Source organism: Macrosteles quadrilineatus, unplaced genomic scaffold (genome assembly GCF_028750875.1).
Source record: "Macrosteles quadrilineatus isolate MER2022 unplaced genomic scaffold, UCM_ALF_1.0 Scaffold_1__1_contigs__length_201487025, whole genome shotgun sequence".
NCBI classification, from domain to species: Eukaryota; Metazoa; Arthropoda; class Insecta; order Hemiptera; family Cicadellidae; genus Macrosteles; species Macrosteles quadrilineatus.
This window is the reverse complement of record NW_026542594.1, coordinates 201,181,369-201,206,515: the sequence shown is the minus strand read 5'-3', so window position 1 is coordinate 201,206,515 and position 25,147 is coordinate 201,181,369. Positions and strand designations below refer to the sequence as shown.

The following is a 25,147-nucleotide window of genomic DNA, read 5'->3' as shown; positions in this document are numbered from 1 at the left end:
TCTTTTGGGAAGATCAAAATATTGACATAAGTTAAATAGGTACAAATCACATTAAATAGGTTACAGTTCCGCACCTCATATTTTACAAATCGAGCACTGGTTTTGCCTACCTTTAATGATTATGATTTTTGCCTTTTTCCAAATTCCAAATTTATAATATTTGAACATTTGTACAATAGGACAAAACCGCCTTGCAATCATGCAGAAGAATCCTTGTGCCTAATCCGCGTCAATAAAGACTATAAAGAATTACTGCCTCATGGGCCTAGGAGACATTTTAATTTTAACAATGTAATAAGTGAATATGGACTCTAACAATAAAGATCTTTGTAGAAGTTATATTTATTTCACATAAGGCCTATCTAAGCATATCTAAGGCTTTGGATTATTTATTCATGGAAAAAATAGCCACTTTTATTTTATATTAGACTATCTGTACCCGCGGGCTTTGCCCCGTTTAACTTCACAAGTATTCGCATGGCCCAATCACGTCCTGGTTAAAGTTCGTTCGCTACGCTCACTCACCTTTTGGTTGCAAATTAGCTGTGTTGTCATAGATAAAAAAAAAAATAGTGCTGCACCCTGTTGGTAATCCTTGTAACTTTAATGCTATTGAACATCATAGAACAGAACCAACTTGTTTAATTGAAACAGCTGTTAAGATTCATTAATTCCTTTTAAATATGAAAAATCATAAGGTTAACATGGGAAACTCGAGAGCCACTGGGGCGGAGCCCGAAAGCCCGATCAGAATAAAAACTACTTAGTTTTCCTATTTAATGCCCAAAGAATCGGTGTACCGAATTTCAGCCTCCTAGGTAAATGGGAAGTGGGAGAATTAGTGATGAGTGAGTGAGTGTGTCAGTGAGGGCTTTGCCTTTTATATATTTAGATAGTTTTGTTATAACTTAGGCCTAGTAGTAAAAAAAAACTTAATATAAATAATGAAAATTATGTATGTCCAGAAAATCTCCTGCAAAGAAGAAAGTAAATACGATGTCAGCAGAGAAAAGCCCTGAAAAAACCAAAAGTGAAGAAAAGATCAAATGTGAAAATGAAAAACTTGAATCGCCAGAGGAAAGAACACGACAACATTCACCTTTGTTCGATTTTTCAAAAGAAGATAGAAAACCTATAAAAAAACAGGTAATTAAATCCAATTAGTATTCAATTTGCATGATCTGAAAAGAAATTATGACTGCTCTATCTTGACTTTACTTGGGAATTTAACCTCTTCACTTTCATGAAAGATGAAACTGAATTGTGGCTCAAAATGATTAAGGAAAATCCACATTTGTTAAATTAAGTTCTTTATCTAGATTTATCTTACACCTTTTAAAGTCCTCTTTTACAATATCTTGCCACTTCTATTGTGTTATTCCAAGTATCCTATTCCCACCAATTCCTATCTAGAGCTAGATTTTAGTAAGACTTCATCGTGCCTTATACCAAACCAAACCACCCTAATCTTGATATGGGAATTGTAGTCTGACTCTGTTCTGTCATATCCAAACTGTTCTCTAATATAGGCTACCTTTGTTTCTAATAGTTTCATTCATGATTTTTGCACCGAGGGATTCATTTCTGATGTTTGGGCTTGTCTTTTTGGGTAGGCCTACACATTTTCATTATGATGAACGGGAGAAAAGTAAGTGCACACTAAGTAGTTGGTTTGGCCGGGTTTCGATGCTATTTTCTGTGTCGAGATATTCCTGATGCAGAAGTAGCCTAGGTACTATCCCTGAGCTCTCTGATTGCAATGTTGGTGTAAGGGGTTCCTCCGACAGCCCTTCACCAGACTTGCTGGCACCGGTAGGGGGGAAACAGTCACTCCCTTCTCCAGCGAAGGTGCCAACGATATATTTTACGCTGTTAAAAAGGGTGACCTAGAAACATTCCCTCCCCTCTGAAACACTTCCACATCTAACTGCTTGCCAAGCAAGCCCATGCTTCATGCGGTTGAAAAATCCATAAAAATATTTGGCAGCGCATCGGGTGGCAAAGGGCGGCCCGGAATAACCAGGATCAGGAATACCCTCGGGGATGTAGCCCCTACCCTAGTTCCCACGGGGACCGGCCTCCGTTTGCCTGGTACCGAAAATCCTGACCTGTGGCAGTGCGGAGCTTGACCTCTCACCCAAGCCACCTCCCTGACTAGAACCCGAAGGGGCTGGTCCCTGACGACACACCAAAGAGGTCTCATAGGCAGTGCGAAGCACAAAACAGCCTTTTTGCACAGAAAGGGCTCTCCCAATGCTCAACATATTGAAAGAGACCATTAACTCGTACGAGTCATACCAACCTTTCTTTAAAACTATACAAAATCTCTTCTTATAATAATTTTATCTATAGTCTACATTTGGTATATACAGGGAAGTATCCCTAATTTTAAGATTTCACTTTGAGTAGTGAGGATGTGCTGGAGGATTGTGGGTAGGCTTGAATGATGCTATAAGAGTTCATTGTGACAAACTTCATTAAACTTAGATACTGTTCTACTAAATGTTGTTCTCAATGCCTTCCTTCTTTGCAACCACTCAAATTTTTTTTTTTCATTTTTTTGGTTAAATTTGCATCCATAGTTCAAATAAAATCTATACTTTTCCAACAAATAAATTACTTCCACCAATGCCAAAACGTCGGGCGCCATAATGCTAAGAATAAACTGACAAAAATGATGAGTACTCAGTGAAAGTTAGTAGGCAATAACAATATTTTATTTGAACTATTTTAACATAGGCTGCACTTTACTTGACGTCCTACACTCATTCGATTGTTTTTTCGATTCGATATTTTCATTCGATTGTTTCATTCGATATATCGTTTGGTTAGTTAGGTTAGGTTAACCTTACCTAACTAACCAAACGATATATCGAATGAAGCAATCGATTAATCGATATATCGATCGATATTTTCATTCGAATGAGTGTAGGACGTCAAGTAAAGTGCAGCCTTAACATATTCTTTGGTCAAAAGACTACACACAACTCAACTAACTTTTGTTTACATTCTCTTATTAAAATTAATAACATGTGTTTTAATTATTAGTAAGCAATCTAATACAAATATTAACATTTGATAACAGCTGGCAATTTAAAACCAGTAAGTTGAACCAACTCAGCATATACAGTATAACACCGGGAAATTTTACATCACCTATTTGAAAACCTTTAGCTTAATGATAAATGATTATAAGCTACATGATTAATGGGTATGTTACTCATTACACAAGTGTGGAAGTGATCTAGTGCATCCACTAAACTTCACTGTGACCACGTTTAGTAAACGCTCCTTGCTGTTGGCCGTTGTGTTCTGTCACATTGAATTGTTGCCAGAACTGTATAATGTGAGTTATCTAATTGTAAATAGTCCTAGAAACATTCTAGTCGTTAAAGCTGCACTATTTTGTTTAGAATTATATAACATAATTTTTTTTATCAAAACCGCTTTTTATAAAATTTAATTTTCCTTTATTTTATGGGTTTTTTATGGGAAATAATATAAGATACAATAACTTCGGAACCGTAATTTCTATAGCAATGGGAGTTGTACCATTTTGTTCAGAATTTAAATGACTATAACATACATAATTTTAAGGAAACCTGCAGACTAAGCGAATTTCCATTTACCTGGCTGGATCTTCAGTAAAATATTCCCTTAATGTCAGATTTATTTTTTATTTTTAATAAAAAAGATTTAGTAATAAATAGATAAGACAGATTAATTTTTTTGTCAGATTTACTATTTAAATTACATTTTGAGATGAGTACTTAGGATTGCTGCTACAGCTATGGTTTAAAGTATGTGTTTCTTTAACGTAAATAGCTTGTTATAAAAAAAATCCATATTTAATAAAAATATTTTTGTGACAGACTGGTTTCAAGACTTTATATATCCTGCACAAGAATAACAAATTTCTTTAGTGACCATTAGGCAAAAAACAACACATTAATATTCTAAATTATTGTTTTATTGTCTACAAAATAGTTTAAAAAGAAACTGCAATATTTTATGGGTTGGTCTCCCATTACGGTAAAGAACTTTTATTTGAAGCAGCTCTTATAAAAATAAAATTCAAGAACTCAAATCTGTTTGTACTGGGAACCTACAGACCCCCAAACGGAGACCTTGAGGAATCATTAAACACCTTTACAGAACTAATTGAGGAAACAAAAATGGAAAATTCCCCTCTTATCATCATGGGAGATATTAACGTTGATTTGTGTAACCCAAACAGGAAACACATTATCTTAAATGAAACTCTTGCTATGCACAACATCCAGAGACTACAGCTTCCACCTACGAGAATAACAAATCTAACACAAACCTCCATTGACTGGATATGTACAAATATGGACACAAACCAACTCACTCCAGAAATCATCAATGCAGGACTTTCGGATCATACTGCTCAACTCTGTACTGTAAACTTCAACTCACACATCAACTCAAGTTATCCAGCCCAAATTGGACGCTGCCTAAAAAATAAAAACCTGCAAGACCTCAAGTATCTTCTCAGTCAAGAAAACTGGCTTAGTGTTACCTCAATAAACAATGCCGAAGAAGCTTTTAAAACTTTTAGTAACATAGTGAGAGTAGCTATGGATGCAGCCTGCCCCCAAAAGAAGATAAAAACACAAAGAAAACATAAACTAAAATTCTCTATGGACCCAGAAGCAGTGAGACTTAAAGCCGAATTTCTTAAAGCTCTAAGAAATTTTGAGGTGACGGGAAATCCAGATGACAGAAGGGTTTCTATTGAAAATAAAAAGAACTATGACCTGTACTTGAAAACGATGCGGAAAAAGGTTAACTCTGACCAGTTGATGAAAGCTGAAAATAAATCTAAAGCTATCTGGGAAACAATAAACACAGTGTGGTCCAAAAAGGAAACATCCCTAAATGAAATAACCCTTTAAGTAGATGGCCAACTCATAAGTAATGTGACCCATGTTGCAGACCATTTGAATACATTTTTTACACAAGTAGGAGAAAAAACAGTAGAGAAACAAAAACACCTAAAGACCACAGCTCAAACTCCTGACGTAACTCAAACATGTCCACCGTTTTCCTCCTTTCAAAGCACAGACGAGAAGGAAGTTAAAATGATTATAAACATACTTAAAGCAAAAAACTCGTCTGGAATTGATGAAATCTCGTCAAAAATACTTAAGCATTGCTGCAATGAACTAGCACTACCATTGGCTGATTTGATAAATAAGTCCCTAAAACAAGGCATCTTTCCTTCACTACTTAAAATAACTAAAGTATACCCGAAATTTAAAAAAGGTAGCACATTAGAAGCAAGCAACTACAGACCAATTTCCCTCGTTTCCACCTTCTCCAAAATATACGAAAAAGTTGTTTTAACACGTCGACTTTACAGGCGCTCCCCAGTGGCGGGCGAAGCCCCGGCGCGCAACCGAATCAGCGAACGCAATTGGCATTCAAATATTTCAGTCTGACGAATCACAAAAGAGCAGTGGTGACTGTGCTGCGTTACCCCGAGAGTGGATGTAGTTCACTGAAACACCCAAAGGTAGCAGCACTGCATGGATCCGTATCCAGTGTCTTTGTAATGTGGGTTGAAAAGAAAAAATCCCCGAAACCGGGACAAAAGCATTGCCAGACAGGATTTTACGGGAAATTTTAGTACCAACCTACACCAAAGTAAAGCTCGCATTCTAAGCTGGCAGGCTGGCAACGATTATAACGTCTCCGTCTGAGGCTAAGCTCACACTGACTCAATATATTTCTGTTGGTCTGGTGCCTTTAGTCGGCGCGCGCCACCTGGGAGCGCTGGCGACGCCGACTAAAGTCGGCACGCGCAGTCGACGTGTTAAAAAGACTTTTAGACCACTGCAAAAATCACAACCTACTAAACAACCTGCAACATGGATTTACAAAAGGGAAATCCGCAACAACAGCAATAATTCAGATGGTTGAGTCCCTGATTGACAGCCTAGATGAAGGAAATCTAACAACAGGAATCTTTCTTGATTTCAGTAAGGCATTTGACTGCCTTGACCACCAGCTAATCATTAAAAAGCTGGATTCCCTGGGGGTATCAGGGATAGTAAGAGAATGGTTTCAAAGCTACCTTACAGACAGGAGTCAGTTTGTAGAACTAAGGCACAGAGATAACAGCCTAATAAGAAAAATAAGATCAAATTTTCAACCAATAAATCGAGGAGTTCCCCAAGGGGTAATTTGTTGTAAATTTTTGGCCCCATATACTGAGGGGATAAATGAAAGGGGTTGAGGGTAGTGATTTTATATATTATGTAGTAGTAGTGATTTTTCCATAAAATAACAGTAAAATAGAATTTTCTCAAAAATGGCCTAAAGGATTTGGAAAAATTTAGTATGTTATAGACCTTTTAAATAAAATTGTAAAACTCCCATTGCTGTAGCAATTATGGTTCAAAAGTTATTGTAACTTATTTCACCTATAAAAACCCATAAAATATTGGAAAATCTAATTTTATAAAAAGGTGGTTTTTATTAAAATAGAACATTATATAAATCTAAACAAAATAGTGCAACCCCCAATTTCTATACAAAAATAACGGTCAAAAGCAATTTAAGCCTTTGTAAGGCAGTAATAGGTTTTTTTTACATTCCTCCGTCAAATAGTCCAATAAATGATATTGCTCAACAGCTTACATGTTTCGTTGCGAAGACAACATTTTCAAAGCTTGCAACTCGTCAAAAACAAATGTTGAAAATGTTGTCTTCGCAACGAAACATTTAAGCTGTTGAGCAATATCATTTATTGGACTATTTGACGGAGGTATGTAAAAAACCTTTTATTGTCTTAAAAATATAGCCCAGGGGCCGAAAACATCAGTTTTAAACCTTTGTGATTTTCCCTATAATTATCTCAGTTACTCCCACCACTTAGCATGATAAAAGTTGTCGACTAGCTAATACCTCAAGAACCTCAAGAAAATAACAATTTTACTATCAATGATCTAGTTTTCGCTAAAGTTGGAGGCTATCCTTTTTGGCCTGCGGAAATAACTAATATAAATCAGGATTAGTACGAAAACTCAGCTAAATATGAAGTGGTTTTTACACAACTAATGAAACAGCTTTGATTAGCAAAACTGACATTAGTCATTATTATGATAATAGAACAAATTATTTATTAGATTTCATCGCAAATAAGCACAAAGAAAGCTACAAAAAATGTCTTAATGAAATAGAGAAAGCATGGGAAAACTTACAAAAAGGAATTCCCCCAGACCACAGTTCATAAATCTCCAATTATTAGCAATAAAAGTTATATTAAGAACAAAAAGGTTATAATTTAAGTGCATCACCAATACCTGAAAAAAAGTCTGGAAGTAAATTGGTAACAAGTTCGGTACAAACAGAGAGCTCACATCAGTTAAATGACATTGGAGATAATACAGATAGCAAACAAAACCCCCTTGGTAAACCCTCTTCCATGAGTCTGTCACTTCTAAAAACATGAATGGAACTCCATGGAATGGAATGGAGATACATAGTTTATTGAGTTACAGAATATTGGTGTTTGGGCTATCCTTAAAACATATCCTTCCTGAACTCTAGTGGAAAATTAACAAACTATTTTGTGTGGTTCAGTGTGTTGATTAATGCTGCCATCAAGTGGAAGACTTTAAAACTGCCTTATCTGGGGAGGTATATCCACTTTCTCCTTCTCTTTCCAACCATGACTTGAAGCAAGCAACATGTCCAGAGTTCTTTCCTATTGTATAATTTAAATGTAAAGTAAATTAAAAGTAGTGTTTTCTTTTTTATTAAGTAATTGTCCTTAAATTCAACGTGTGAAAGTGGGTAAGATCTCTCCAGTTTTTTCCCTCAAGTGGACAGTGAACAATAATTATTCCTTTTTTAAAGTCAGACAAATCTAAAGACTATGTGGCCACTTCCCATCTCTTTCCTTTCCCAAAGCCTCAAACATAAAATTAATAGGTAAAATCATTATACTAATCTGGCCAGATATTATGTACCCTAATTAAAAATAGTTTGAAACAAGAATAATTATGTAAATGTACCAAAATGTTAAAATGTAGAGTAAAATAAATGTATTGACCACATATCGGTTTTTTATGTCAAACCCTCAAGTCACTGACTTCCAAATACAGTCCAATTATGTCATGTCAAGTTTATTTTTCGGGCATTGGTCCAAACAATTGGTGTGAGGTTTCCAATCATATACCAAAAAGTTATTTAAATTTCAAAAAAAGGGCGATAAGGCTTGTAAGTGGTGTACACTCTAGAACTCACTGTTAACCTATATTTAGACATTTCAAAATTTTAACCTTACCTGCAATGTATATTCTTCATGTTCTCTTGTATGTAAAAAATCATTTAGACATTTTCTCAGGAAATTCAAATGAACATAATTATGAAACCAGATTTAAAAACAACTTACAAACAGTGCTTTGTAAATACTCAAAGAGTCAAACAAACATTCAATACATGGCAGCTAAATTGTTTAATAATATATCAGTGGGGTATCGAGAGTTGTCCTTGAACACTTTCAAATCAAAAATGGAACATTTTTAATACAAAAATGCCCATATACAGTGGAGGATTTTTTTACCTGTCAAAATATTTCTATTTAATTGTGCCTGCATTTTATATATACCGGGTGATTAAAAATGAATGACCAGGTTTTAACGCTTCATAACTTTTATATTTTATAAATAAATAAATAAATAAATAAAAAGGCCTTTATTTACAAGCGAGTTTCATCAAAGTTTATTTTAGAGGAATAAACACTATGTGGAATAAACACGCACTACACTATGTGTGTATATTATACTATTAAACTTACCGCTATAAAATACACATCAAGCAAAAAAGCAACTCAAAGAGTTTATGCCTTCTAAAGACACATTATTTAACAAAATCGATCCAGCAGAACTGTAGATTTAATTGTACAAAGTTAAAAAGTAGGCCTAATCTCCAACTTTTTTTCCCACTAGAAATTTGGAGGTTACTTGACGTTTTTGCAAATAACTTTTAAATGGTGAGGAAATCGACCAAAGTGGAAGGTAATATTCCAAAAGAGCATAAAATTTCCTACAATCCACTATTATGCATTTCTTGAATATACTCAATAAATGTAGCCTAAATTTGCCTTAAAATAAAAAAGTGTGAAATTTAATGTTTGCTATGTCTATTGTCTACATTGAAGACGGGGATTTTCAATTTTTTTTTTCATTTTGAGGCAATATTTGGTACCTTTCTTGAGTATTTTTAAAAAAATGCATCAGTTTGGTTCAGTTTCAAACAATCAACAATGTTTTCTTATCAATCCTCAACAAACCAGCAACTTATGAGAGCGGGGACTAAGTCCGGACACAAAACAATCTTCCCCAAATCACAAATACACTTTCCATTTCATCCAACATTTTATCAACATATTTTAATTCCAGGTACAGTGTAAAGGGGTGCTACCTAGCAGTTTTGGTTGTGGCTATTTTAATCACCTCTGCCTCTACCAGACGTCTTAACTGGCGGAAAGTCGTCTGTCGTCTCTTTCCTTGCTTCTCCTGTGGGGAGGTCCCAGACCCCCAAATACCACTGCCATTCTCCTCCCCGAGTGTAGAGCACAGCTTCCGCAAGGCAGCCGTCTGCTCTGATGGTTCCCCGTGCTCATGCATCGCCAGGTAGCGTAACTGCATCATATATATGATTTTGTAGATATAATAAGTGGTAACAGGATATCAAAGAACACTTTGAAATCTAATATTGGTCACTTCCCTGTACTGTATTAAGGTTCTTAAGAGTTCTTATATTTATATTTTTACTAGTGTTCATGTTGCTCGAATTCGAGCAATTGTAAAGTATTACAGGATTTGCAAACCAGTAACAATCATACTAAGCTATCAACATTTCAACAAACACACACCTACCTTCCCTGTAGCAGCAAACCTAGGTACTCATATTAAAATTAACTTATTTAAATAGGAAAAAATGACAATTTTCAGGGAATATCTTTGTAGAAATTAAGCCAGGTAAATGGAAATTCGCTTAGTCTGAAGGTTTGCTGCGGATACACAATTTTAATGACAGCAATGATTGTAGAATCTAAATTATTACTTATATCTATGAATTTATATAACAATTATTTCCTGTAAAATATTATTACAGCAGCTCAAAAATATTGGACAGACTCGGTCAACAAATGACGTAACAGAAAGAATCCCATACTAATGACATTAACATATAGTTTGATAGTTCCATTTAATCAATGTTAAATGTTTACATTCGGGCGAGTGACATATTTTATTTATGTTTATGATCCATACCGTTCCTGTTCTAATAATCATGCAGTATTTAATATATTTGGACCAGCTGTGTGGAATTGTGAAATCAAATATAATTTGACAGTTAGTTCTGCTTGTTTACATTTTTAAATTTTGTGGGTTTGTTCTTTGTTACTATGGATACCATCAATAAATATTTCACTTTTAATTTCTGACAACAGCTGGAGTTCCATAACAAATTTTGTTTCCCTTGTTAATCTTATGGATAAATACGAAACTTTAAAGGGCCCCAGGGCCTCACTCTCTAATTATTTCCCTAAAAAAGAAAGTTTCCTGCACAACTTCACGTTACGCTCTTTCCAATGACACCAAAAACATGTCAATCGGTTCAGTAGTTTCGGAGGAGTAATTGTCACAAAAAACCTGCTTGCTTATTAAATAAGTACTAGTGTCCCTGTTGCTCGAATTCGAGCAATTGCTAAGTATTACAGGCATTATTTTAAAACGAATTTCAACCAAGTCAGCAAATGTTTGTAGCAAACTGTTAATTTTGCAAACTTATTGACTGTTTGCAATTAACATATGCTCTTCTTCTTACTTTTGATTTCTGACAACAGCTGGAGTTTCATAACAATTTTTGTTTCCAATGTTAATCTTATGAAGAAATACAAAACTTTAAGGAGCTCCAGGGCCCCACTCTCTCATTATTTCCTTAAAAAAAAAGTGTCCTGCAAAATTTCACGTAACGCTCTTTCCAATGACACCAAAAACATGACAATCTGTTCAGTAGTTTCGGAGGAGTAATTGTCACAAAAAATCTGCTTGCGTATTAAATAAGTAAATAGATAGATATAGATATTGGTTGGTTTCTCTAATTAATATTGACTTTACCTATGACCGTTTTGTAAAATAGCCGTTTCAGCTCAATTCTTAGAATTGAAAAGACTCATTTAAGTTAACAGCATTGTTTACTTACTTAACAAAATTGTTTTTTACTTACTACACGGGTAACAGACCAATGAGGTTCAAGGGTTGAGAGAAAAGAAGTAAAATTGTAATGATTCGAAATTCAAGTAATCAGCTGTTCAGGGCCAATTTAATTGTTGAGTGGTGCAATTAGCGTTTGGTACAATGTTTTGTTGTATCACTCTCAGTGGCAATGAGAGGTTATAAACGAAAACATAACCCCTCTTAGAAGTTATAAGTAGTATTCTTTCGTAATTAAAACACTGTCGTAGGTAAAGTAGTGTCGTAGGTAATTACGAAAATAGTCTTAACAACACTCGTAGAAGTTTTTAAGGCACTCGCCAAGACTCACACCTTAAATTTTCTACTTGTATCATTAACACTCTTTTTATGCAATCGATGCATAATGTATTAGTAGTAGTAGTATAACATTTTTTTGTGTGAAAGTTTTTGAAAAAACGAGTCGTAGTCTATTAATTAAGAAATAGCATATTTCATCACTACTTTGGCATACTTCAACTTGAGCTCAAGTTTCATGACCACAGTAAAGCTGATGTAAAAAAATTGTGTGAAAAAACAGTAGTCCTAAAACGGTTAGTCAAGTCTTGGACATTTAGGGATGAGGATCGGACAATATACTTACATAGGAAAAAAAATTGTAGGGACATTGTAACGGTGCGCTTTATTTCTTTGAATTAATTATTGACTAGTGTTAGGCCTTCACACAGTCAATCACACGAGTTACATAACTTATTTAATTAAATTTCACTTTAGGCTAGTAGAGCCTTTCTCTTATCTCAGGTTAATCGTCTGGTTCGGTAGGTCTTATTTAATTTTAACAAATAAAGAAGAATTCTCAGAACATAAAAAATTGTTTTATTAATTTAGCCTAAACCAGACATTTTAAAATTTACATTTTTTAAAATAAGATTATACAAAAGAAAATCTGTCTTTATAAATTTGTTGGTTGAAAGTGAAGTTAATTTACATAAAAAAAAAATAAATTTACTTTAGGCTATAGAATATTTAAGTAGCCATAACCACTAAGTTTAAGTATAAACACTTAGCTTAGGGTTAGAGGTGAGATGAGATGTGCACCGCCTGTAGTGTAGATGGTCACCCTGCGAGTCTACATTGTTAATGACCGTGGCGTCCCCATGTCCGATGCCGGTGTGGGTGTCATGGTGTCGCCCCCCTAGCCGAACTTATTTTCAAGCGGCGTTTAAATTGTTTTAGAAAAATGCAACTATCTTCAATAAAAAAAATAAAAGTTCTAACTCGATGTAGGCCCTAACTCGGATTAAATTTTATGTGTTAACATCGACATGGTGACTGGTAGATTACATCAAGTTGGTAACGGAACTGACGTAGATGCGAACGGTGTGAAGATCAGTGAAGAAGTGTAGAAGCCTTGCTTCTTTACCGAGCTTGCGCGTCGGTTGCTCAACCCTGGAACTGCCAACACCATGAAAACGGAAAATTTCCATTTTAGAGGCCGAAAGTGTTTCAGTAGTTCTCAACCCACTCCAACTGGATGCGCAGAACACCGATTTGTGTCTAATCCCGCCCTTCTTCTTCGTCAACGACAAACAGGGCTCTCATCTAGCCATCTTGGAACATTTACTATTAATCCTTTTATTAAAACCATTTGACTCTAATTTAACCACCATGTTACCTAACTGAGCGTCCATTATTGAATTGAATATTGATAATTGGTTTGATTACCGTACCGTTCTGATAATTAATCATTTGTTTATGTTCGATTATTACTATTTATTATTATTTATTTAATTATTTATTGGATTCGTTACAACATTTAGAGGTTATGTTTGGGTGGACAGGGATGGGAAGCTTGTTGTATTGTAACGGAGGCTAAATAGAAAAACAAATAAAGTTAAAATAAAGGTATTTACATAGTCTTAGTGGCAGCTGTAAACGCCAACCTGCCCCCTCGGGTTTTTGTTGGTAGTGGGTAGACGCCTTTGATTGAAACACCGAGGTGCCGGTTTGTCATGGTGCTGCCTTGACAGCCCCATATGAATCAGTAGCTCCAAAGGTTGGTAGATCCAAGTAGGAATTATTGTGTCCCTCAGATTGAATAGTATAGTATAGAATAGAATATAGAAATATAGAATATCAAATATCATCAAATACACTCAGTGTTCTTACTATTTGTTTACATCTGTAAGATTAACTTAACTCTAACTTTCTAACTTTCTCGTTCTTTCTCTAACTTCTTAACTATTTTAAACTTTTTAATAAATTAATCCCTCTGAATTTCTATATTCATACATACACATATATATTTTATTACTATTTAGAATTACTTTTTCAATAGGCCTAAAAAAGTGAAACAGCCGGACAACATAAGTTACGCCAAGAGACACGGACAACACAAGTTATATAATTTCCCAGTCGAGTTTGGTTGGATACAATTTTTTTTAAACTGCATAATACTACTTGATTAGTGACTTAATGTGAACTGGTAGATCACTAAGAGTACCCCTTAGTGTACCCCTTATCAAAGTTTACTTGACTTTGTGGGAAGTTGTAATCTTCTAACATTTAACACCCAAGCTATGAGTTTTTCAAGGCAACACAAGTCACATCAGATTGAAAATTAGGGATGAGCATTGATAGTCGATGTTTTTGAAACATCAAAGTTTTTCTATTGATGTTCGATGTTTTTTACATCGATGTTTTCCTGAAACATAGATGTTTTTGGCCAAGTACAGTATTGAAATATTGATTTTTTCCTTGACTTAATTGGATTAGTTTTAAGTTATTTAGCTGTTGCAGTTCAGGGAACAAACAAAAAACAGAAAAAAAAACATTGATTAACATCTATGTTTTAGCATGTTTACATGACGATGTTACCATCGATGGTGAACATCAATGGTTGACCTATCGATGCTCATCCCTACTTGAAACTTGATGATTCAAAATTACATAGCTTAATTGGCATTACAGAATATTTGGCATTGTTTAAAAATTTGAGAAACTAAACCGGATCGATTATATTTAGCCATAAGAGTTACCTTTTGACTGCCTCATGTACTATTAAGGAATTAAATTTACTGTAAACTTGTATTTTGAAGAACTATTTTCCAGCTTAACTTTTGTGTTTGGTTCCTTAAAACATTTGTTTGATTTCCTTTTTTAATATATCCAACATACACCAACCTATAACATTTGCCTGTCATTTAACGACTGTTAATTTGAACAAAAATTAAATTTAAGTGATCAGCCCTACTAAGTTACTGTGGAAAGTTGCGACGATGATTTTCTGCACTGGGAAAATATTATTAAAAGTGCAGTCGCAACCGTTTGCCGGGGATAGCTCAGCCTACAATGGCTGGGTAAAATTCCAGGGTCTGCGACAAGGTCGGGGAAACCACTAGGCCAAAAGCCGGGTCTAACCGGTATAGGACTGGCTCATACACGGGCACTGTGAACAAGTCAAAAACGAGTCACCAAAACAAACGTGCAATAATCACTACCAGGCCTACGCCGATTTTCCACACTCCTAGGGGGTCGTTGCTGACTACGCAACTCGGGCTTCGTCCTAACTATCCAATAGTTAAGCCCAGAGTGCCTAAAACACGATGAGTTACACGACGACTTGCCAATAAAAACCACAACGCGAGTTATCACCAGGCGGGGTCTACTAGGCCACTATAATCCAATACACAACTCTATTGCCCAAGCTAACAATCAAACAGTTCACTCAATAATAATACCAGATAACAATACAAGTGCACTATAGGTATAGTGACTACACCACTAGTAGCTGGTCTCAATAAATACCAAGCCAAACAAGTAAAGCTAAATGGCAATTACACTACTATTAAATTATTGAGCTACTTAGTAACAGATAAATAAATATTAAATACGTTCCAAACACTAGATAAATATATTATCTGATAGCCGGTACTCCGCTATCCAAGCTACCAAGATAACGTGTTGGATTACTAAGCAAGCTGTTCAGGTTCAATTAAAATAATTAACTGATTAATCACTACCAACCCTACTGCTACTACCACTACTGCTACTATATCAACGTTATATTGCTTAGCTGGGCTTCTGTTAATAGGCTAATAAAACTAGCTACTAGCCTACTGGCCTCGTGCTTCCAACTACGCACGCTAAATCGTGCAGCCTAGGTTTGTCGGGCCTCAGAGTTATTAGTAATATAACTAACTCTTGGTACAACGCAAAATAATAACTACTACAGTCAATAAATTTTATTATTTGCGCTCTAGCACCTGCCCAGAACCGTCAGGAATACACTTTAATATTATTCCTGACACCTGTAAATAAATCCTAACTACCGTCAGGCTTTGACCAGCACGGTTACAACTCTAACTCTCTAACTCTCTTAAACCAAAATATAATAAAACGTCGTCCACTCACCACAAGTGGGTCACCGTCTCACTACCCAACTTGAATGCCGACACTCACTCCTTGAGCACCAATCTCACACGACACCGATGTCACCAAAACACTCCACGTCTCACTCGACAAACGCTCGCTCTTCACTCCCCGGGATCCACGACTAGAATCCCGTCCTATACTGTCCTGAAGATCTAGGATATCCCAGGCTTATCGGCACTGATAAGCCGGGTCAAAGGGCGCTAGCCAGGTTCGCCGCCGCCGCTTGCCTACCTCAACAATCGGTGCGCGGCCAAATAGCAAATATTTACCCCCCTAGGAAAAATAACTCGTTACATCCCCCACTTACATCGGGATGAAAAAAAAGAAAACGGCCAAAAAGAAAAAAAAAATCTTTGAACTCCGGCCAAAACAAAATACTCCAACCCCTAACCCAATGGTGAACCCTACACCACAGGTCTCAAACTTAAAACAAAGAAAAACTCTTCTACTCGCCACTACCAGCCAACGTGGTGCTGAATGATTTGTCATCAGGAACCAGACGGGGATTTCCATTGCAAGGGCCTTCGGGGTCTTCGTCACCAATTTTGACACTGTCCATGCGGCCACCTGCTTGGCCAGAACAGTCATCACCCACGCCCATTCTTACTACCTCTGTCCCACATGTCACCAATCCGAGGTCTCGGATGACATCCATACCCAAAATCATATCCGTGGTAAGAGTGGGAACGTACAAGGCGTCTCCAACCCACCGTCTTCCTGCAGCCTCCCCTGCCAATCGGAACGAATACTCGGCCCTAGACCGCGACCCATCTGCCATCCTTAGAGGAGAGGGTTTCTTAAAAGGTTCTACCCCCTGACATTGAAGATGATCGGCGACTTCGCGCCCAACCAGGTTAACTACGGACCCAGTGTCCAATAACGCCTTAAAAACGCTGCCCATCAGCACAACTTCAACAAAGGGCCTTGTCTCCGAAATCAGCCGGTTTTCGTCTACTCCACCAACCAGGCTGTTTAGTTTTCCGAGCCACTCGGACCACTCTTCTGAGGTCGTTCGTTTTGGGTGGCCTTGCCCAGTTGACCTCCTGATGTCTGAGCTGGCCTGCCGTTTCCCGCCCGACATCCACACTGACTCACCGTCAAACCAGGTTTGCCACACCCAAAACAGGAGACGGTCCTTGGTTTACCACATTCTCGGGCAAAGTGACCAATCTCCTGGCACCTATAACATTTCACCGTCCCCTTTGGACCCTCAGGCGCTCTAGCTGCTGTCACGGGCCGTTGACCGTGGACCCGATCCGACTTCGAAGCCACCCGCCCAAGCGACTCAGCTGCCGGAGATGGTCTCTCGAAACTCCGCTTCTCGACGGCGGCAGTTTCGGCGCGCTTCTCCACCTTCTTTTTGGGTGTGTAGGCGGTTTCCAAAACCAGCGCTACGTTCGGAGAAGGAGGAGGTCTAAAGGCCGCCTTCTCTCGCAGATAGGCCTCGTAGTCTTCGGCTAACTCAACCATCTCGGCCAGATTGCGGAAGTCCCGCCGTCGCACCATGAGTTTGTACTCTGGTCGCATGTTGTTGTAGATCAAGTCCAATCTACCATGCTCGGACAACGTACCGCTACGCCTAAGCAAGGTACTTATAGCAACCACGTAGTCCCGGAAATGCTCGCCTTCACCTTGTGTCCTTTTCCGGATCTCCTCATCCAAGTTAATTAAGTAAGGTAAGTTAACCTCCAAGAGAAAACCAAATACATTAATTTTAGCCTCATAAAACCCTTTAATTTTACAGATCCTATTACATTTAAATGTACACTTTGCTTGAGTAGACAGACAACCTGCATGTTAAACTGTGCTACTGTAGATCAGACTGATAGTATTAAGTATTTGGGACTTCATGTAGATGCAGAACTTTGCTGGAAAATTCATATCAAAAAGCTCAAAGACAAAGTCAACAATTCAATAAGATATTTTTATTTTTTAAGAAATCTAAGTAATACTCAAATTTTGCGTATGTTATATTTTGCTTTGATTCAAAGTAGGCTAGAATACGGCTTGGTTTTCTGGGGTAATACTTATGACTCTTATACAAAACCATTATTTATTCAACAGAAACATGCTTTGAGATTAATTTCATATAAAAATAGATTTGAACCTTCAAAACCTCTTTTCATTCAGCACAAAATCTTTCCTTTAAAATATTTGTATGTTTTTAAAGCTTTGAATCTCTTTTGTTCAGTTTACAAAAAAATACCCAGGAATGAAAATGAATATATACTTAAGCTCAGAAATCCTAACCAGTTTTTAGTTTCCAAGCCCAACAACACCTTTTTTACAAAAACATTTGGTTTTATAGTGCTAAAATTTTTTAAGAAACTCCCTGAAAATGTACAAATGTTAATAAACAACAAAAAAGTGTTTTTAAATAAGGTAAAGAAATGGCTTTCACAATTGGAAGATATTGATGAATTATTTATATTATTAAATTAGAATCTTAAATGAGAATCTTACTTTGTATTTTTAGCAGTTAAGGACGCACTTTGGCGGGCTATGCCACTCAGGGTCTATACATTGTATGTAGTGTGCTATGACGGCCCTTGGGTTGGGGCTATCAGCCGCCTGGTGGCACTAGTGCAGTGCGTGGTTTCGAGTTATCAAACCAGAGATAACAAACATGATAGATAAGAATCAAACATATATGTGGCAGGTGTTTTGAATAATCATTTGTCTTTCTCATTTATTGTTTTTAGGTTAAGATTTCGAATGAGACCTTTGTGTTTTTTACTAGTATTGTTTTTATATCTATCTGATCGCTCTGTGTATACATTAAATTTTGCAAGTAAAGGAACCTCAACCACAGGCTTTGCCTAATGAGGCCCTAATTATTTTCTCAAATTCAAATTTTAAAGGTCACTTTTATTGTACATACAGTATGGTTGTTTTTGTGCTTCAGATTACTGTAACTTGTCTTTTGTCAGCCTGGTGAGAACAACGGACTTTTTATTTCATTTCAAGTCTATATTTATTATAACCAAGTTGTTTTTTTTGTTTTACTTCAAGTGAAAATTAATGTACAATAATTGTGAAAGATGTACAATGTATTGTAAGTTCTTTGAGAAAATAAATATATATTCTATTCTATTCTATTCTATTCTATTCTAGTTCCTCCAATATCCTGGTGGGAAGAACTGGATTTCAAACTGATGCCGGAAAGCTTCGAATGAATACAGGAGCTCCTTGCAGTTCCTGTACCAAAGAAGTGCTGGACCTTGCAGCAGCTCCGGTAACGCTCTGAGCAGGTCCTCTGATGATATAGAGTAGGACACCATCAGCTCTTCTAGGCGCTCTAAGAATGACACAGGGTCTCGTCGGCCATCAAACCTTAAACCCCACTTTCGGACCATGTCGCATATCTTGGAGCAATCCTTCGGCTCCACCCTGCTGGCCTCATTCAAAAGCATATCCGAGCCTCGTGGCACCTCCAAGCTAGAAGGACGGACTGGTCTCTCTGAATGATCGTTAGGTCGCTGCCATCCCTCGGGTCTACTTGGTAACCCAAAGGTAGGCGTGGGAACAGCCACAACAGGGGACGTAGGGTTGGCGGGTCTTCCGAACCCATAGCCGACCCTATTACTCGGCGAGCCCCTCGCCTGCCGCACCACCGATGCCAGATGTTCTCTAAGAGTCCGGGTATCGGTCTCCGAAGACAACCCAAGGATCTCTTTAACCGCCTCTAACTCCCCGCTAAGTCCGAATATCTCTCTTTGGTCCGACTCAGTGCTACCCAGTACCTGAGGTACGGTTCTTGGGGGGTCAAGAAGCCCCACAGGTGTAGTAGCCGGCAGTAAATATGTCGGTACAGCAGCCCCAGCCGTACACAGCCTATCATCGCTGTACCGACGGGCATTCCGCTGCTTCCAAAACGACGAGAATCGCTGCCGTAATTCCGCAGAAGTACCAGTGGTCACCAAACCATACTGGTCCATCGTTCTCATGAGCTCCCCTTTCGAGAGGTCATATATCCAACCCACGCGACCGTCCCGGGGCTGCGACCCCAAGGACATAGTCGCTGGCGCGGAATAGGTCAGAGACGTTGTCACCGTCGTACCCACGACCGATGAAATAGTCGGCCAAACAGGCGAAGACGCAGGCCACAATGACGACGTCGTCATCACCGACAGTTCGGAGCTAACCCCAGAACTAGTCGTAGCAATAGCAGACGTAATAGGCGTACCGCCCAGCACAGACGTCGTACTCGTAGTCTCGACCATATTTAAAATTCAAATTCACGACAAATCTGCAAAAATAAGAGCGAAACCGATTAAAATGTATTTAACACCGTTATAATAAATCAAACCAATTATAGGTGTGAAAGTCAAACCACAAATACACAATAAGGGTTCTCAATCAAATAATATTCAATGATAAGGCTCAATTAATTAGCAAAATTAAAATTACTAACTAATATCTATGTATACAACCACTAAATAAATTAGGGTTCACAACACACCACGCTGTAACAGAAAACAGGTTAGGCCTACCCAAGCGACTATAAAACCACAGCAGGTCTGCCTAAAACTCTGCTCAACAGCTCAGGTCCGCAGCCAATCTGCACAAGTCCGCAGCAAATCTGCATAAATAAAATTATTTTGTTCGGGCGCCGTTAATACGTCAGCAACTCAGCACCACTGCCAACCTCAGTCCCTGTTCGCAGGCGCCATCTTGCGACGATGATTTTCTGCACTGGGAAAATATTATTAAAAGTGCAGTCGCAACCGTTTGCCGGGGATAGCTCAGCCTACAATGGCTGGGTAAAATTCCAGGGTCTGCGACAAGGTCGGGGAAACCACTAGGCCAAAAGCCGGGTCTAACCGGTATAGGACTGGCTCATACACGGGCACTGTGAACAAGTCAAAAACGAGTCACCAAAACAAACGTGCAATAATCACTACCAGGCCTACGCCGATTTTCCACACTCCTAGGGGGTCGTTGCTGACTACGCAACTCGGGCTTCGTCCTAACTATCCAATAGTTAAGCCCAGAGTGCCTAAAACACGATGAGTTACACGACGACTTGCCAATAAAAACCACAACGCGAGTTATCACCAGGCGGGGTCTACTAGGCCACTATAATCCAATACACAACTCTATTGCCCAAGCTAACAATCAAACAGTTCACTCAATAATAATACCAGATAACAATACAAGTGCACTATAGGTATAGTGACTACACCACTAGTAGCTGGTCTCAATAAATACCAAGCCAAACAAGTAAAGCTAAATGGCAATTACACTACTATTAAATTATTGAGCTACTTAGTAACAGATAAATAAATATTAAATACGTTCCAAACACTAGATAAATATATTATCTGATAGCCGGTACTCCGCTATCCAAGCTACCAAGATAACGTGTTGGATTACTAAGCAAGCTGTTCAGGTTCAATTAAAATAATTAACTGATTAATCACTACCAACCCTACTGCTACTACCACTACTGCTACTATATCAACGTTATATTGCTTAGCTGGGCTTCTGTTAATAGGCTAATAAAACTAGCTACTAGCCTACTGGCCTCGTGCTTCCAACTACGCACGCTAAATCGTGCAGCCTAGGTTTGTCGGGCCTCAGAGTTATTAGTAATATAACTAACTCTTGGTACAACGCAAAATAATAACTACTACAGTCAATAAATTATATTATTTGCGCTCTAGCACCTGCCCAGAACCGTCAGGAATACACTTTAATATTATTCCTGACACCTGTAAATAAATCCTAACTACCGTCAGGCTTTGACCAGCACGGTTACAACTCTAACTCTCTAACTCTCTTAAACCAAAATATAATAAAACGTCGTCCACTCACCACAAGTGGGTCACCGTCTCACTACCCAACTTGAATGCCGACACTCACTCCTTGAGCACCAATCTCACACGACACCGATGTCACCAAAACACTCCACGTCTCACTCGACAAACGCTCGCTCTTCACTCCCCGGGATCCACGACTAGAATCCCGTCCTATACTGTCCTGAAGATCTAGGATATCCCAGGCTTATCAGCACTGATAAGCCGGGTCAAAGGGCGCTAGCCAGGTTCGCCGCCGCCGCTTGCCTACCTCAACAATCGGTGCGCGGCCAAATAGCAAATATTTACCCCCCTAGGAAAAATAACTCGTTACAAAGTAAATATGCAGCCTATGCCAAACGACCTTACAACAACTAGGTTTGAACTGAAACCTGGAAGTAAACCGTTTTGAAAAGTATTACTTTGTGCTTACCAGAGACATCTTGAAAAAGGATGGTTCAGCAGTGGATGCTGCTGTGGCAGCACTTTTCTGCAACGGGGTGGTCAACATGCACAGTATGGGACTGGGCGGAGGGTTCATGATGACAGTGTACAACCACGAGTCCAAGGAGGCTAAGGTTCTGGATGCCAGAGAAACTGCTCCAGGTGCCGCTACGAGGGATATGTTTGCCGGAAAGACCTCCGCATCACAAAAGGGTAGGTTTATTAATTTTTGAATTTCTTATTCTGCCAAATGTGAAAGTGTAGCGTGACTCCATGTGGTTTAAAACTATGGGTTTTAGTCGTCTCAGGATTTTGAATTTTTTTCTTGTAGTTTAGGCTAATAGGATAACTGAAATGTGATTGGTACAAGTTAGGCTAACATTCAGCCGATCTAGCGTAAATTAGAGTATTTTGTGTACTTCACAACACCTTTGGACTTATAATTTTTTTAAAGGAATGGTCCAAACCTTGGTCCTGTTACTACCTAACATTGACTTTTTGTTTCATTCCATCATTTCCACAGGACGAGGACATAAGGCTGTCGGGCCAGCTAGTAAACAATAAAAGGGGTGGCAATGCTTTAATATTTTTATCTTTTGTTCTATACCCACACAATCTAACATAAATTATTAAGTGAATAATAATCGTGCGTGCTATCTCAGATATTCAATTGCCTCTCAATTTGACATTAACCCGACACATTACTGTAATTAAAATGTTTCCATAAAAGCCAAGTGATTTACAAAGAATATGACTATTATGTTATGACTATATTCAAGAACTGAATTTCCTGAACTGAACTTCAAAAGAATGATTCAATTATTATTCACAGTTAAGGGAAACAAAAAATAATCTGAACAAAATCAGACCTTTAACTCTACATTTTCTCAGGTAAATATAATGATATTATTACAGCAATCAACCAAAATAAAGACAATTGAATCAAATAAAATTGTGACACACAGGGTACGCAGGAAATCAGGTTGATCTTAAGTAATGTGAAGAAACACATTACCTAGTTAATGTGTTATTATCACAATTTTAAAAAAATGACTGAAATTTGTAACACACTGGCGACATTTGTGGTACCATACAGGCTATCAATGACGAAGATACACATGGATATTGTTATGCGGTTACGAGTAAGTAGGGAAACATTTGTAGAATACACAAAAAAACATGAACCGCTTTTGAAAAATGATAAAATATTTAGAAGACATATTGATTATATCGAACCGTTATAGACAGTGTGAGTATTTCTATTAGTTACATAATTGACTCTGTTAAACTCACCGAAAACTGTTATTGGCTTGCAAATCCTGCAATTGCTCAAATTCTAGCAAAATGTACACTAGTTAAAAATAATTTAAAAAAGTTAACTACATTTTATTTTTTAGCGAATTTCCCATTATAGAGAATAAGCTATTACCGTAGTACTCATGGTAAGACCTGGACCCGGGACGGATTTTCTTTTTCGTTCTGTTTTAAGGTCCCTATAGGCCAAAACCACCATCGGTTCAAATTCATGTATATTATATATATCCGTTAGCATGATAACTCGAGCAAAAATAATCCGATTTTGATGAAATTTGGTACAAACGTGTAAACCTACATTTATTCAAACGAGTTCGCAATCCATCATGATCAGACTATGGACGGGGGTTTATGGGGGGTTTTATAGGGTAAAAATTGGTTTTCCCCATTTTTTACAAAAAAAAACATTGAATTTAGCAATTTCTTTCCAAACCATTTTGAGGGGTTAAATGAAACTAATTATTTAGTATCTTGAAACATTATACTGCGCCTAATGGTTATAGAGAAAATTTAAAAAAATTTTAAATTTAAAATCCCCATGTTATTCTTATGAAGAATAAGTAAACAGTTGTAGTTTGCTTGTTTATGAACATATTTTGATCAAATTTGGAAGATGTGGGCCTATTTATTTCTTACTAAACTATGAACATTTTACAAAAAAATAAAAACTTATTACCGTCCCTGTTGCAGCAAACCTAAGTACTCGTTAAACTAATTCTATTTAAATAGGGAATAAATTTGACATTTTAATGAGTCATTTTAGTGTAAATCATTTAATAAATCAATTATTTAAGATGGGGACACCACTATGTGCGTATTTTAATCCAATCGGGAAATTTGAAATTCGCTTAGTCTGCAGGTTTGCTGCGGCAGGGGTATTTTAGGATATAACTGGTAACCCTCTTGATTAGTAGACCAAGTTACTCTGTTGGTTAAGCAAAGGTTGTTTACAGGAGCGCTCGCGGCAGGGGTTCCCGGGGAGCTGCGAGGATACTGGGAGGCACAACAGAAATACGGCCGTCTCAAATGGAATGAGGTAGTAGAACCTGCGCTAAAGATGTGCAAAGAGGGTTACATCATGAGCGAACATCAAAGTAAAAACCTTGGTATCCAGTCTGGACGGTTCTATAGTGATCCTAACTTGAGGTACGGTAATTTTCCTAGGTGTAGTGATGTGTCGAAACCGAATCTCAATTAGAATCTCAAATCTCAAAACTGCTAAAATATTTTTGAGTTCTTTCATTGTTACATCATTACATAAAATTTTTAACGACTAAATAGGCAAATTGCTTACAGTTTCAGGGAAGGCATTGAAAAGTTGGAGTTGTAAATATTTATAGCTGCGCTGTGTTGAGGCCAGTCTTAATGATGGTAATTCTAAATTATTCCTTAGTCATGATTGTGAGACGGTGAGTGAGATGAGATTTTGTTCAATATTTGATTTTACAAACATGATATTCTGCAAAATGTACACACTCGGTAAAGTGAGTATTCTGTATTCAAAGAATAAGGTCTTACAACTAACTCTACTTCTATACCAGCTATAGTCTGTCTAAAATAATTGTGCGGTTGGAATTCAACATATGATTTCCCTATAATGGTAAATCTCCCACTCATTTACCCTTTTCTACACTGAAATCCCCCGTAACAATCATCTGTTTTATATTGCAGACAGGTTTTTTAGGAAGCATTTGTTTATTATGATTGAACTACACACATAATAAAACAATAAGATTTATTTTAACAATAAATAATCTACGTATCAATTTTAATTTCACTAAAAGTTTTGTTATAATGTAATATACATAATCCTAGACTAACATTTTTGCTTTTGATGGATTGTTTTAAATACAATTTCAGTTCTGGTAATGTAACTATACATTATTAAATTATGTTAATATCGTGGTGAACTGGTTTCAAAAT

General features: G+C 37.3%; 1 protein-coding gene across 1 annotated transcript in view; it reads left to right on the top strand.

Moving 5' to 3' along the window:
- The first annotated feature begins 3,255 nt into the window (after positions 1-3,255).
- LOC128994340 (scoloptoxin SSD14-like) overlaps positions 3,256-25,147 on the top strand; it is a 37,932-nt gene continuing 16,040 nt past the window's right edge. Inside the window, exons 1-4 of the mRNA XM_054418818.1 lie at positions 3,256-3,346; positions 9,435-9,668; positions 21,903-22,123; positions 24,178-24,370. Of these exons, the coding sequence (XP_054274793.1) occupies positions 3,345-3,346; positions 9,435-9,668; positions 21,903-22,123; positions 24,178-24,370 (650 nt within the window). The 5' untranslated portion in view covers positions 3,256-3,344. The remainder of the gene's footprint in view (positions 3,347-9,434; positions 9,669-21,902; positions 22,124-24,177; positions 24,371-25,147) is intronic.